Raw genomic sequence first — 14,650 nt, 5'->3', positions numbered from 1 at the left:
CAGTACCAGCCAAAAGGCCAAAGACACATTCAACAGTCATTCTACATCTGCTGAGCCTCTAGTTGAAGTACTCTTGGCTGCTGTCGAGGTGACCAGTGTACTGCTTCATGAGCCATGGGAGTAAGGGGTAGGCTGGGTCTCCCAGGATCACTATTGGAATTTCAACATTCCCAGTGGTAATCCTCTGGTCTGGAAAGAAAGACCCTGCTTGCAGATTTCTGAGCAGGCCTATGTTCTTAAATTTGCGTGCTTCATACATCTTCTCTGACCAGCCTTTGTTGATGTCGATAAAACATTCCTGGTGATCCACTAGTGCTTGCAGTACGATAGAAAAATAGTCCTTTCTGTTGATGTACTCTGTGGCAAGGTGGTTCAGTGCCAAAATAGGGATAGGCATGCCATCTATCACCTAACCACCGTTCAGGAACTCCACTGCTGCAAAACTATCCGCTATGTCCTGCAAATTGCCCAGAGTCAGAATCCTGTGTAGCAGGACGCGATTAATGCACGTTTGCATCACAGCAACCCCCACTTGGATTTCCCAACTCCGAACTGACTGCTGACTGATGGGCAGCAATTGGGCATTGGCTACTTTCACACAGCTATTACCATTCCCTTCTCCACTATCAGTGCAGCTCTCATTCTGGCATTGCTGCACCAGAGGCTGGGGCAAGCTCTGCACACACTTCCAGGAACATGGCCTTGCACAGCTGAAAGTGCTTCAGCCACTGCTCATTGTCCCAGGCCTGCATAACAACGCGATCCCAAAACTGGTGCTCCACTGTCCGCAGTTCCTCCATGAATGCCAACAACAACCTTGAATTGTGTCTTTCTATGTCCCACAGCAAGCTAGCCTCCAAGGAATCGTCATGTTCCCCACAGCTCCATTGGCAGATTGCAAATACTGCAGTATCAGGCTTGTGCTCACAATGCTCATCACAAAAGCGCAGAGCTGTGCAGGACGCATGCTTCTCACAGAGATGGCAGACAGGCAGGTTTGCGGGGCTTTTGAAACTGGCATGAAATATTATGGGATGCAAATAGAATTATAGGATGGAGAGAACTGCATCATGGAACGCTGAAACCATGTTCCCAGTCACCCCTGCATGATTTGTTTGCCCCCAGGAGTCATTGCTTTTCCAAAGCATCCTGTGCTACATGGGATAGCTACCCATGTTGCACTGCTCTCTACATGGATGCAAGTGCTACTACTGAGGATGCGCACGCCGACACAAGAACATAGTGTGGACATGCAGAAGCAATTTAATTACTGCTGCGGCTGTATGTCAGTGTAACTTAGGTCAACTTAATTTTGTACTGTAGACTTGCCATGAGGCCCTGTCTATAGTAGACAACTGCACTGATTTAACTAAATACTTTTAAAACTGATCTAGTCAAACTGGTATAAACCCCTAAACACAGACACACTTAAAATCTGTTTAAGCCTTGCTTATCAAGTTAGCTGTATGTTTAAACTTTACACAGGGATTTGTACCAGGTTAACTAGACAGATTTAATATCTACATTTGTTAAACTAGTGCAACTTTCTAGCACAAATACTTAGCTGCCCTCCTCAGCAAAAAGGTCTAAAAACTATCCTGCTTAGCTGAAAATATTCGGTGAAGTCTTGGCCCCACTGAAGTTAATGGAAAAACTTCCACTAACTTCAATGGAATCAAGTTTTCACCCTATTATAAAGGATTCCATTCACGTTAGTTAAGGAACAAAGAGAATTCAGAAGACCTTCAGCTTCCTGGTATCAGATGAACGTAGTCTCATTACATATTTACATGTGGGTTTTCTATCTAAACCACTGAAGCTGACATTCTCACTATCAGTGAAAAAAGCATAGAACCAAACCACCACTAAGGCCTGGCCCACATCCAAAAATTATATTGACCTAACTACATCACTCTGGGCTGTGAAAAAATGTCATTTGGTGAGGACCAGACATAAGATCCATGGGAGAAAAATCTTATGGACCTCAGGTCATCCAGGGCAATGAGTGGGTTATGCTTTTATAACCTTGATCCCCGACTGATTACGGATAAATTGAGTTTCATCTTGGGGAGCCCTGTGCAACATAATTAGGTCAACTTAACTGCCACTGTGGTGCAGATAGGTCGACAGAAGAACTCAGGTGGATTACCTATGTGGATGGAAAAACCCTTTCTGTGGATATAAGAAATACCTTCACTACAGTGGCACAGCTGCAGCATCGCAGGTCTGCAGTACAGACATGGCCTCAGCGTTCCAAGCAGGGCTAAGGAACTCCACAAGCTGAAACTCAATTTATCTGGAATCAGTTACGACTCAAGATTATTTGGCTCCCATGAAATCATAGCCCACCACAACTCCAGATGGCCTAAGGTCCATAAAAAAAATGTCCCCCATGGATCCTGGGTCTGGTCCTCACCAAATGTCCCTTCAGATACTTTCTGGGTAAAGTATCACCCTATAGCAAGTCAGCTCCATCTAAAGGTTGGCAAAGAATACAACCCATTGGATGTAATACAGACACTGACAACACTGATGTCATTGAGGGGTGGAGTAAAGGTGACAAAAAGCATCCATCCCCCACCTTACATAAGGGTTTCTGGAGCATCTAAGGGAAGATGCTTCTACTAAGGCTCAGCACAAGTCCCTCCAAAGAAAGCCAGGCCATTTATTCTGTTTCATCCCTTACACGTATGGGAGCAGGGGGACGGAGAGAAAAAAAACAAGGTGAGATGATGTAGCTCTTGTTATTACTGATCACCATATTAATGACCTGACTGGCTGATGTCACTTCATATTCCTAGCATTTCAAATGAACACTAGACTGTACTGACAAAAAAAATGGAGGAAAACTTCTTGATTAGTGCTAACATTCCTTTTCTTAGCAAGTGCAATTTGCCACTCAAAGCCTAATTAAGACCACAGTTCTCAACACTTTACAGTCAAAATTAATATTAAAACTACCAATCTCTGATTTGTATATTTTTTTAAAACATGCCCCACTCCTGTAACGTCCTTACCTTTTTGATTGACGTCATTTGCTCTTCTCTCCATTCAGGTTTGTTTTTCTTTGCATTCATAAAAAATTCATTTACTCTTTGTTCTAGTTGATCCATTGCATCTGCAGCACACAGAAGATTAAAAGAGTGTTACGATCTCACATATACAAATGCTATGTATTTTGTACAGGGTGGTGGGTTTTTACTTAAACCAAGAAGAATTGGCATGTTTTATCAAAACTACTAGAGAAAATACAAGCAGCTGAGCGAGGGAGAGAATTATTTACTTTGCAATTCTGCTTTTTGGAAGTCATTTGGGTAGGATTCTCACTCCAGGATATTGTGCTCTCCAGCATGAGACAAGCAGGGCTCCAAGTTCTAAAGGTTTTTTTTGTCCCTAAGACCAGTGGCAGCAAGCTGAAACAAGCCCCAAACTCTTCACCCAGCTTTAAACTGCTGACCTTGGAACTTTCCAGCCAATTACAATTTGAGCAGGAAACAAAGTATCCTCCTAAGAAATAAAGTCAGGTACAAAACCAAATACTTTAAAAATCAGTGGCTCAAAAAAGTAGAGCGATAGAGAAGAGAAAAACCCAACACCTTCAAATCAAGTTCTTCTCCAACTATGTGAGGGAGTGGGAAACTATGTGAAAGTCCTGCCAGAATGGTATCCTCAATGAAGTAGAATTGTGAAGTAATTCCCCATTCTTGCCAGATACCACCCGAGGAAGGATTCGGACTTATGTGACATCTACAGCTTGAGAGAAGTCACAAAAGGAAAAACTAAAGCCACTAATTCCACAGCCATCAGAATGAACAAGGAAAATGTCTTGTTTGGTTCATTTATTAAAACAAGGAATGGAAATCTCCCAAAAGCATCAAGCTCAATACTTCAGCCCCAGGTAGTGTTTAAACAAACAAAAGCTTTCAAAAGCATTTGATCAGTTGAAATAGGGGACACCCCCAAAAAAATAATATCAAGGAGGGCAAGAAAAGTTCAGGTTTCCTTATTTTGGAATTAGATTCCGCAAGACCTAGAGACTGACAGGCCAAATCCAAGTTAAAGCATTTGGTAAAATGTATGGAACAAGGACAATGTGACTAATTTGCACATGATCTGACATAGAAACATTTTCAGGTGCAACAGCTGAGGTCACCCTGCCTCAACAACATGAACCGTGGCCACACACTTCCAGTTTCAGGCCAACCACTTGCAAAATACGATCTCACAGCTCCCACTGCTGGATTGTGCAGAAAATGGAGTCAAATAAAATATGAAGCAGAACGGGCTTTCTAAGGGATTTAGTCACTCCATGTAAAACCCCTGAGAGATCTTTTGGCATTCAGCATATAGGAAAGAGTCTCACAAAGATGGGCACGAGCCCTGGAAATAGTGCTGGAAAGATGAGAGGCTCACCAGTATGGAACTCTGACAACACCTCAGAAAGGAGTCTCACATGAGTCTATAGCACAACCTTCTAAAATTCTAGTCAACTAGAGCCTGATGTCACAACCAACAGGAAAATCAACTTTCATATAATTAAACTGGACTCATACGTACTAAATGGCTCAAGAGGAAACGTCATCAGCTTTTTTCAGACCTATCTTAAGGAGATAGGAATGAATAGGGTGAATAGGAATCGAGAGGATTTGCAGCCAGTGGAAGCAGGGGATAGACCGGAGAATCACACTGTCACCAGGAAAAGGCAGGTCTACGTGATTGGGGACTCCTTACTGAGAAGAATAGACAAGCCTGTAACTAGAGCTGATCCGGAGAACAGAAGGGTGTGTTGTCTGCCGGGTGCTAAGATACGGGATGTGGACCTGAGGCTGAAAAGGATCCTAACAGGAGCGGGAAAGAATCCGTTGATTGTCCTTGATGTGGGTACGAATGATACAGCTAGATTCTCACTGGAACGTATCAAGGGAGACTATGCCAGGCTGGGGAAGACGCTTATGGAAATCAAGGCTCAGGTGATCTTCAGTGGGATTCTGCCGGTTCGTAGAGAAGGGCAACAAAGGTGTGACGAGATTATGGCGATCAACAGATGGCTCAGGCAGTGGTGCTATAAGGAGGGCTTTGGGATGTACGGCCACTGGGAAGCATTCATGGACAGAAGACTGTTCTCTCGGGATGGACTTCACCTGAGTAAGGAGGGAAATAGATTTCTAGGATGGAGGCTCGCCCAACTGATTAAGAGAGCTTTAAACTAGGAATTTGGGGGAGATGGTTGGGAGATGTCCAGGTAATCTCCACGCCGGAATTTAACATTGAGAGGGAAGAAAACAAAGTAAAAGAGGATACAGACGTGGGCAGAAGAATGGACATAAGGAGGAAGAGTAGCGTAGATACCAGTGTAATAGGTGATGCTGGTGGTAGAATGTCTGTGCCTAACCGGTAAAGAATGTCAGTGAAGCCAAACGGCAAAAATTAAGATGTCTGTACACTAATGCGAGGAGCCTAGGTAATAAAATGGAGGAACTAGAGCTACTGGTGCAGGAAGTGAAACCGGATATTATAGGGATAACAGAAACATAGTGGAATAGTAGTCATGACTGGAGTACAGGTATTGAAGGCTATGTGCTGTTTAGGAAAGACAGAAATAAAGGCAAAGGTGGTGGAGTAGCATTGTATATCAATGATGAGGTTAACTGTAAAGAAATAAGAAGTGATGGAATGGACAAGACAGAGTCTGTCTGGGCAAAAATCACACTGGGAAAGAAAGCTACTAGAGCCTCCCCTGAGATAGTTCTTGGGGTGTGCTACAGACCGCCAGGATTTGATTTGGATATGGATAGAGACCTCTTTAATGTTTTTAATGAAGTAAACACTAATGGGAATTGTGTGATCATGGGAGACTAACTTTCCAGATATAGACTGGAGGACAAGTGCTAGTAACAATAATAGGGCTCAGATTTTTCTGGATGTGATAGCTGATGGATTTCTTCACCAAGTAGTTGAAGAACCAACAAGAGGGGATGCCATTTTAGATTTGGTTTTGGTGAGTAGTGAGGACCTCGTAGAAGAAATGGCAGTAGGGGACAACCTTGGTTTGAGTGATCATGAGCTAATTCAGTTCAAACTAGATGGAAGGATAAACAAAAATAGATCTGGGACTAGGGTGTTTGATTTCAAAAGGGCTAACTTTAAAGAATTAAGAAAATTAGTTAGGGAAGTGGATTGGACTGAAGAACTTGTGGATCTAAAGGCGGAGGAGGCCTGGAATTACTTCAAGTCAAAGTTGCAGAAACTATCAGAAGCCTGCATCCCAAGAAAGGGGAAAAAATCATAGGCAGGAGTTGTAGACCAAGCTGGATGAGCAAGCATCTCAGAGAGGTGATTAAGAAAAAGCAGAAAGCCTACAAGGAGTGGAAGATGAGCAGGATTAGCAAGGAAAGCTTCCTTATTGAGGTCAGAACATGTAGGAATGAAGTGAGAAAGGCTAAGAGCCATGTAGAGTTGTACCTTGCAAAGGGAATTAAAACCAATAGTAAAAGGTTCTATAGCCATATAAATAAGAAGAAAACAAAGAAAGAAGAAGTGGGACAGCTAAATACTGAGGATGGAGTGGAGGGTAAAGATAACCTAGGCATGGCCCAATATCTAAATAAATACTTTGCCTCAGTTTTTAATAAGGCTAATGAGGATCTTAGGGATAATGGAAGGATGACAAATGGGAATGAGGCTATGGAGGTAGATATTGCCACACCCGAGGTAGAAGCCAAACTCGAACAGCTTAATGGGACAAAATCGGAGGGCCAAGATAATCTTCATCCAAGAACATTAAAGGAACTGGTACATGAAATTGTAAGCCCATTAGAAAGAATTTTTAATGAATCCGTAAACTCAGGGGTTGTACCGTACGACTGGAGAATTGCTAACATAGTTCCTATTTTTAAGAAAGGGGAAAAAAAGCGATCCGAGTAACTATAGGCCTGTTAGTTTGACATCTGTAGTATGTAAGGCCTTGGAAAAATTTTTGAAGGAGAAAATAATTAAGGACATTGAGGTCAATGGTAATTGGGATAAATTACAACATGGTTTTACAAAAGGTAGATCGTGCCAAACCAACCTGATCTCCTTCTTTGAGAAGGTAACAGATTATTTAGACAAAGGAAATGCAGTGGATCTAATTTACCTCGATTTCAGTAAGGCATTTGACACGGTTCCACATGGGGAATTATTAGTTAAATTGGAAAAGATGGGAATCAATAAGAAAATTGAAAGGTGGATAAGGAACTGGTTAAAGGGGAGACTACGATGGGTCATACTGAAGGGTGAACTGTCAGGCTGGAAGGTTACTAGTGGAGTTCCTCAGGGATCAGTTTTGGGACCAATCTTATTTAACCTTTTTATTACTGACCTTGGCACAAAAAGCAGAAATGTGCTAACAAAGTTTGCGGATGACACAAAGCTGGGAGGTATCGCTAACACAGAGAAGGACTGGGATATCATACAGGATCTGGATGACCTTGTAAACTGGAGTAATAGTAATAGGATGAAATTTAATAGTGAAAAGTGCAAGGTCATGCATTTAGGGATTAATAATAAGAATTTTAGTTATAAATTGGGGACACATCAGTTGGAAGTAACAGAGGAAGAGAAGGACCTCGGAGTATTGGTTGCTCACAGGATGACTATGAGCCGCCAATGTGATATGGCCGTTAAAAAAGCTAATGAGGTTTTAGGATGCATCAGGCGAGGTATTTCCAGCAAAGATAAGGAGGTGTTAGTACTGTTATATAAGGCACTGGTGAGACCTCATCTGGAATACTGTGTGCAGTTCTGGTCTCCCACGTTTAAGAAGGATGAATTCAAACTGGAACAGGTTCAGAGACAGGCTACTAGGATGATCCGAGGAATGGAAAACCTGTCTTATGAAAGGAGACTTGAAGAGCTTGGCTTGGTTAGCCTAACCAAAAGAAGGTTGAGAGGGGATATGATTGCTCTTTATAAATATATCAGAGGGATTAATATCAGGGAGGGAGAGGAATTATTTAAGCTTAGTACCAATGTGGACACAAGAACAAATGGGTATAAACAGGACACTAGGAAGTTTAGACTTGAAATCAGACGAAGGTTTCTAACTATTAGAGGAGTGAAGTTCTGGAACAGCCTTCCAAGGGGAGTAGTGGGGGAAAAAGACATATCTGGCTTTAAGACTAAGCTTGATAAGTTTATGGAAGGGATGGTATGATGGGATAGCCTAATTTTGGCAATTGATCTTTGATTATCAGCAGGTAAGTATGCCCAGTGGTCTGTGATGGGATGTTAGATGGGACGGGATCTGAGTTACTGCAGAGAATTCTTTCCTGGGTGCTGGCGGGTGAGTCTTGCCCACATGCTCAGGGTTTAACTGATTGCCATATTTGGGGTCGGGAAGGAATTTTCCTCCAGGGCAGATTGGCAGAGGCCTTGGAGGTTTTTCACCTTCCTCTGCAGCATGGGGCACGAGTCGCTTGCTGGAGGATTCTCTGCAGCTTGAGGTCTTCAAACCACAATTTGGAGACTTCAATAACTCAGACATAGGTTAGGGGTTTGTTATAGAAGTGGATGGGTAGGATTCTGTGGCCTGCGTTGTGCAGGAGGTCAGACTAGATTATCATAATGGTCCCTTCTGACCTTAGAGTCTATGAGATCCCGAAGAGTGTCAAGTCCTACAAGAACCTCACAAGCGGCTGCAGAGACAGCAGTTTATCACAGGCTGAAAAAGCTACCACATAGACCCAGACTGAATAAGCCTTTAATTGAACTCAAATAGAAGAAAAATGTAGTCAAGTAGTTTCTGTGCAGGGCAAATCAAGGGATCTATGCATGCCTATGTGTACACCAAACAATTTCCACTTGCTTTTTTAAATTCTTTGGGGAAATGGCTTTCAAGATGCCAGGTAGACAATATGCCACTATATATTACGGGCGTTTGAAAATCTAGTTTTACAGCCCAGACAACAATGGCTCATGACCAATATGCCCAAAGGTCTTATTCTCCCTTTCTCACCAAGACAATAAATGTATTCAAAGGAATAAAGTGGCCAGCTCCAGAACCATTAAAAAAGCCAGCTTTTTTGCTTGTTTAGTACCTTTTGGCCTCAGCTGATGTTCACTGTGAAGCCAAGTTCTCTTGAAATCCATCATGGTTATAGAAGGCTGCTTTTGAAACAGAGGTTTTCCCTTCCCTCCTTTGTGGGAGGGGGCCCAAGAGAATGAAGGGTGGCCTTTCCATCCTTTGTCTTCTTAAGTCCTCCAAGAGGTCTGGTACAAGATACATCCTCCAACTTTTTCTTGATCCTCTGATAGCAGCCCTTATGGTCCAACTTTTTAAAGGTTGTGGCGTTTCTCCGGGGTAAAGGATTCTACCAGGGCAGATGCATTTTCCAGACATTGGCCTTTGGCTACATGGCCTGGTAATCCATGACTTGAAGGATTGAAGTTAAAGACTTTAAACACTTCACCTGAACAAATTCCCATGCTGAGGCTCAGGAGTCTGGTCACCATTCAGCTGTTCTTTGCTCTGGCCATGACTGCCTCACATGGGGTGATAGGCGAAACAGCCAGCCATGTTATACTTTTTCCATAACTACCTAGTAATGAGAGGTCCTCAGTCCCCCAGGTCAAAGATATGGGGCAAGAGTAATTTTATCTCTAGCAGAAGGGGATTCCTGGCCCAGGTATGTCTCAGTTGTGGCTCTTGTAAATTTCTAATCCAGCACCAACTCAACTCAGCTGACTTACACAGCAGTTTTAAAAGTTTTGTGAATGCGGGACCCTCGCGTTGAGTCACTGTCTTGCCACATCCCAACAGTCCTCTAGTCTATCTGTGATGTCCAACTAGCAGCTCTGATCAAAAGCAGCTGGAAGAGAGAAGAAAAGTGCCTGGAATTTCTACAATGCTTTGGGAAGCTTTGACACCAACTGCACAAGAATCACTGGGGTAACCAAGGTCTGGGTCAAAGTTTTTTCTGTTGACTCCCAGAACACCGAGGCTGATCTTGGTATAAACATGCTCTAACTGTGTGAAGAGATTCACTAGCTTCCAAAGCAGCACCTGACCATGAATGGGAGAAAGACATTTGTGGTCTCAATTTGAAGCTGCCTAAGTCAAAGGGCTGCTGGTTTTCTCTTGGTGCCACCTATTGACATTTTAAGGAGAAGCAATGCTTTACTTAACAAGCCATAATTCAGTACCAATGACTTCAAGCCATGAAGCCTAGACAGCACTAAGGCTGAGACACACCTCAGAGTCCCTGGTTTTAGAGGGCTGGTTCAGCATGCTTCAACATAGACTGTGAAATTGACCAACTAGACTCACCAGGCAACATGAAGTTCCAATGTTCACAGATCAAGACTGGCTCAGGCTTTTACTTCAAAAGCCTATGGTCTGACTTATTGCTATACTTATAGAAATCTTCATGGTTCTGCCTCAAGGTGATGTAACCCAGTTAACTCAAGTATGGTGGGGAACATCTGCAAACAGATTTAACACATCTACACCGCATGCCCAAACCAGTTAACTTGCTCATCCATTACAGACTGTCTCAAGGATGTATTCTGATGCTACTGAGTTGTCTTCCTCCCTTTCTGAGGAATCAGACAACATATGGAAAATCAAAGTAAAATTATTTAAAGCATGATGCTTTGCAGCTTTGTCACAGAGAAAGCAGAGGCTTTGTGAAGTATTATGCCAAAAAAGACCTAATCATGGGCAGAGATCTCTCTGTGGTATCCTGTCACAGAAGCCCTACAGGTAACCAGTGGTCAAGGGAGTCCAAAAGGCAGCGGTCCTGAAAACAGAAAAAGTAGGGCTGTCGGTTAATCGCAGTTAACTCATGCGATTAACTCACAAAAATTAATCACAATTAATCGTAGTTTTAATTGCACTGTTAAACAACAGAATACCAATTGAAATTTATTAACTATTTTGGATGTTTTTCTACATTTTCATATACATTGTATTCTGTGTTGTAATTGAAATCAATGTGTATATTATTTTTAATACAAATATTTGCACTGTAAAAACTATAAACCAAAGAAATAGTATTTTTCAATTCATCTCATACAAGTACTGTAGTGCAATCTCTTTACCATTAAAGTACAATTTACAAATGTAGATTTTTTTTTTGTTACATAACTGCACCCAAAACCAAAACAATGTAAAACTTCAGAGTCTACAAGTCCACTCAGTCCTACTTCTTGTTCAGCCAATTGCTAAGACAAACAAGTTTGTTTACATTTATGGGAGATAATGTTGTCCTCTTCTTATTTACAATGCTGCCTGAAAGTGCGAACAGGTGTTCTCATGGCACTGTTGTAGCCGGCATTGCAAGATATTTACATGCCATATGCACTAAAGATTCTTATGTCTCTTCATGCTTCAACCACTATTCCAGGGGGACATGCGTCCATATTGATGACAGATTCTGCTTGATAACAATCCAAAGCAGTGCAGACCGACGCATGTTTGTTTTCATTATCTGAGTGAAATGGCACCAGCTAAAGGTTGATTTTATTTTTGGTGGTTTGGGTTTTGTAGTTTCCGCATCTGAGTATTGCTCTCTTAAGACATCTGAAACCATGCTCCACGCCTCATCCCCCTCAGATTTTGGAAGGCATTTCAGATTCTTAAACCTTGGGTAGAGTGCTGTAGCTATCTTCAGAAATCTCACATTGGTACCTTCTTTGCATTTTGTCAAATCTGCAGTGAAAGTTGTTCATTCTTACAATGAACATGTGCTGGGTCATCATCCGAGATTGTTACAACATGAAATATATGGCAGAACGTGGGTAAAACAGAGCAGGGTACACACATTTCTAAAGACCGCTCCCGCACTCGACCCAAGGTTTAAGAATCTGAAGTGCCTTCCAAAATCCTGCAAATATACACAAACTTGTTTGTCTGATCGATTGGCTGAACAAAAAGTAGGACTGAGTGGACTTGCAGACTCTAAAATTTTAGATTGTTTTATTTTTGAATTCTTTTTTTAAACAAAATTCTACATTTGTAAGTTCAACTTTCATAATAAAGAGATTGCACTACAGTACCTGCATTAGGTGAATTGAAAAATACTATTTCTTTGGGGGGGAGTTACAGTACAAATAGTTGTAATCAAAAATAAATATAAAGTGAGCATTGTACACTTTGTATTCTGTGTTATAATTGAAATCAATATATTTGAAAATGTAAAAAACATTCAAAAATATTTAAATAAATGGTATTCTAGTATTAACCGTGTGATTAATCACTATTATTTTTTGTAACTGCATGATTAATCACAATTAATTTTTTAAACCACTTGACAACCTTAAAAAAAGTAAATATAGGGACTGAGCCATAAGTGGACAGCAAAAATGAATACCAATAAGATACCTAAAGAAGTGTGGATGCCTGACAAAGCACAGGCAGGGTGCCAGCAGAAATGGAAGGGGACTTGCAGGGAGCTGCTTCGCCAAGCATGGCCAGGACGGAAGGTTTCAGAGGCTTCACGCAACCTCCTGCTAGGTGAGGGGGGCAGCTGAAGCTCCAGCCCGCTGCCAGGGACTCGAGGGCCAGAAATGCAGTTTGGGAAGTGCCACCTTGTCTCGCCCTAGGGAGCAGCACAAGACCCAGCAGTGAAACTCCTGCCCGTTGCCGTAGGGCATCTGGAGACCCGAATTCAACCCAGTGTCATTTCAACTCGCCCGGCACCGCGGGCTGCTCGGGGTCAGGAGGCAGCCGGTGACGGAAAGGAAACAGCTCGGCACATTTCCGCCGAGCACGCTCCGCCCCTCGCTGCGTGAGGAGCCCCGGCTGCTCCCCAGCCCCGCGCGGACCCTGCGCTGCGCGGGCTCCCGTCCCGCCGCGCCCGCCGCCCGCTGGCTGGGCAGGAGAGTCCCCGTGCCAGGCCCGCGGCGCTCCCTCCGGGGCAGGCCGGCTCAGCCCCGGGTGTCAGCCCGGGCCGCTCCCGGGAGCGGGGGCGAGTCGCGCTGCCCGCGGCGGGCCCGCAGCGCCTGGGCTGGGCGCGTGGGCGGGAGGAGGCGGGGCTCACGTACTCTGCACCTGCAGATCCATCTCGCGCATCTCGGTGAACCTGTCGCGCAGATCCATGGGTAGCTGCTCGATCACTGCGGGGACACAGAGGGGAGGGGGAGCGAGGAGTCAATCACCGCCATGGGAGGGGGAGGGGGAGCCCCCGCGCTGCCGCCCCCGCCCCGCCCGGCCACCCGGCCGGCCGGGACCCCCGCCCCGCGCGCACTCACTCTCCAGATAGTCCTCCAGGTACAGCATGGCGGCGGCGGCGAGGCCAGCGCTAAGGGGCTTCTCGCTAACGGGGGATCGTCCCTTCCAATATGGCGCCGCCGCCAACAACAGCAGCAGCTCGACTCGGCGAAAACAACATTGGCGGGGGACGGGGCTCGCTCCGGCCCTGCGCCGATTGGCTGCCTGAGCCTCTGACGTACGCCGCGGCTGGCGCCCGCCCGCACCATTCTGGGAAACGTAGTTGCCGTGTGAAGGAGGGGGGCAGGGACTACATGTCCCACAATGCACCGCCAGCAGCAGCCGCTTCGCTCCTGGGTTGAGGGGCGGGGCCAAGCAGAGGTTCCACTGCTTTGAAAGAGGCTGGCGGGGCCAGCGGCGCGCGGCGTGGCGGTCTCAAGTCCTGGGGAGCCTTGCACGGGCCGGCCCTGGCCCCAGCGCCCCGTCCCTCTGCGCTCAGCCGCGCCCAGGCTCGGTGTCGCGCCGGCCTCGTGCACTAGGTTCCAATGCCAGTCGCTCGCTTTTGGCACCTTGTCTCTCGGTCCCGTTGGCGAGCCGCGGCCCAAACCTGAACGGGCAGTGGGTGGCCGGCGCTGTCCCTCCTCGCCACTGGGCACCGCTGGGTGCATGGCATTGCTGGCCACAAGGCAAACAGGCTTGTGTCACACGTTGATGTTCCCACTTAAAAACTTACGTGAGCTAAAGACAGACATGTCATTGTCAATTCTCATGGTATTTAAGGTTTTTCATACAGCCTCAGCTCCTGGAGTCATGTTATTTAGTAAGAATCTCAATTGTCTTTTTTTTTTATAATTTAAAAAAGTATAGTTCTAGCCCTCGTGGTTGCAGGCAAAAAAAAAAGTTGAAAATGCAACCTAGGTGTGTCTCAAAAGGCCCCAAAAACAGATGGCAAATAAAAAAAAAATTTATTTTAAACATGTTTTTTAAACCAAACTAGGGATATTTTAGGGCATGATTTCATTTCTGAATGCTTGGAGTTGGCAATAATGCACTAACCTCACATGGGTCCACAATATATATGTGACAAGTAAATATACTGTATAAGCACCAAGTGTATTGTGCACATAACTCCATATATTATCACATGAATGGACTAATATGAAACTACCACTGTCCATACTCAGATATAATATAAAATATGATATGGGTCACTCTAACCCTAAGCCCACTGAAGTCAGTGAGAATCTTTCCATTGAATTCATTGAGTTCTGGGTCAGGTCCTAAGTATAGGAAACAATGGTCCTATCACAAAGGTAATTAAACTTGTTCAATTCCACTATAATCTTTCATTCATAATTTACTACAAAAATGTCATTTAGGGACTGAGATGAAAACTTCATTCAAAGAACACTGGGTTTTGCTCTTCTATAATTATTATTATTATTTATTATTACCAGAGAA

At 44.2% G+C, this 14,650-nt stretch overlaps 1 protein-coding gene across 4 annotated transcripts in view; it reads right to left on the bottom strand.

Moving 5' to 3' along the window:
• ING3 (inhibitor of growth family member 3) overlaps window positions 1-13,393 on the bottom strand; it is a 31,048-nt gene extending 17,655 nt beyond the window's left edge. The window contains exons 1-4 of one of the 4 annotated variants that reach the window (XM_039509865.1): window positions 13,231-13,393; window positions 13,031-13,095; window positions 12,362-12,578; window positions 3,018-3,118 (exon numbers count right to left, since the gene is read on the bottom strand). In XM_039509865.1, the coding sequence (XP_039365799.1) occupies window positions 3,018-3,118; window positions 12,362-12,578; window positions 13,031-13,095; window positions 13,231-13,258 (411 nt within the window). In that variant the 5' untranslated portion in view covers window positions 13,259-13,393. Of the gene's footprint in view, window positions 1-3,017; window positions 3,119-9,077; window positions 9,193-10,689; window positions 10,779-12,361; window positions 12,579-13,023; window positions 13,096-13,230 lie in introns of those variants that run through there. The other 3 variants (XM_039509874.1, XM_039509889.1, XM_039509880.1) reach the window with 3 other exon arrangements.
• Between the last annotated feature and the right edge of the window lie 1,257 nt (window positions 13,394-14,650).

The sequence above is a fragment of the Mauremys reevesii genome, linkage group 1, assembly GCF_016161935.1.
Source record: "Mauremys reevesii isolate NIE-2019 linkage group 1, ASM1616193v1, whole genome shotgun sequence".
Classification (NCBI taxonomy): domain Eukaryota; kingdom Metazoa; phylum Chordata; order Testudines; family Geoemydidae; genus Mauremys; species Mauremys reevesii.
Note: the sequence above shows the minus strand (reverse complement) of the source record. Positions and strands in the feature narration are given on the sequence as shown.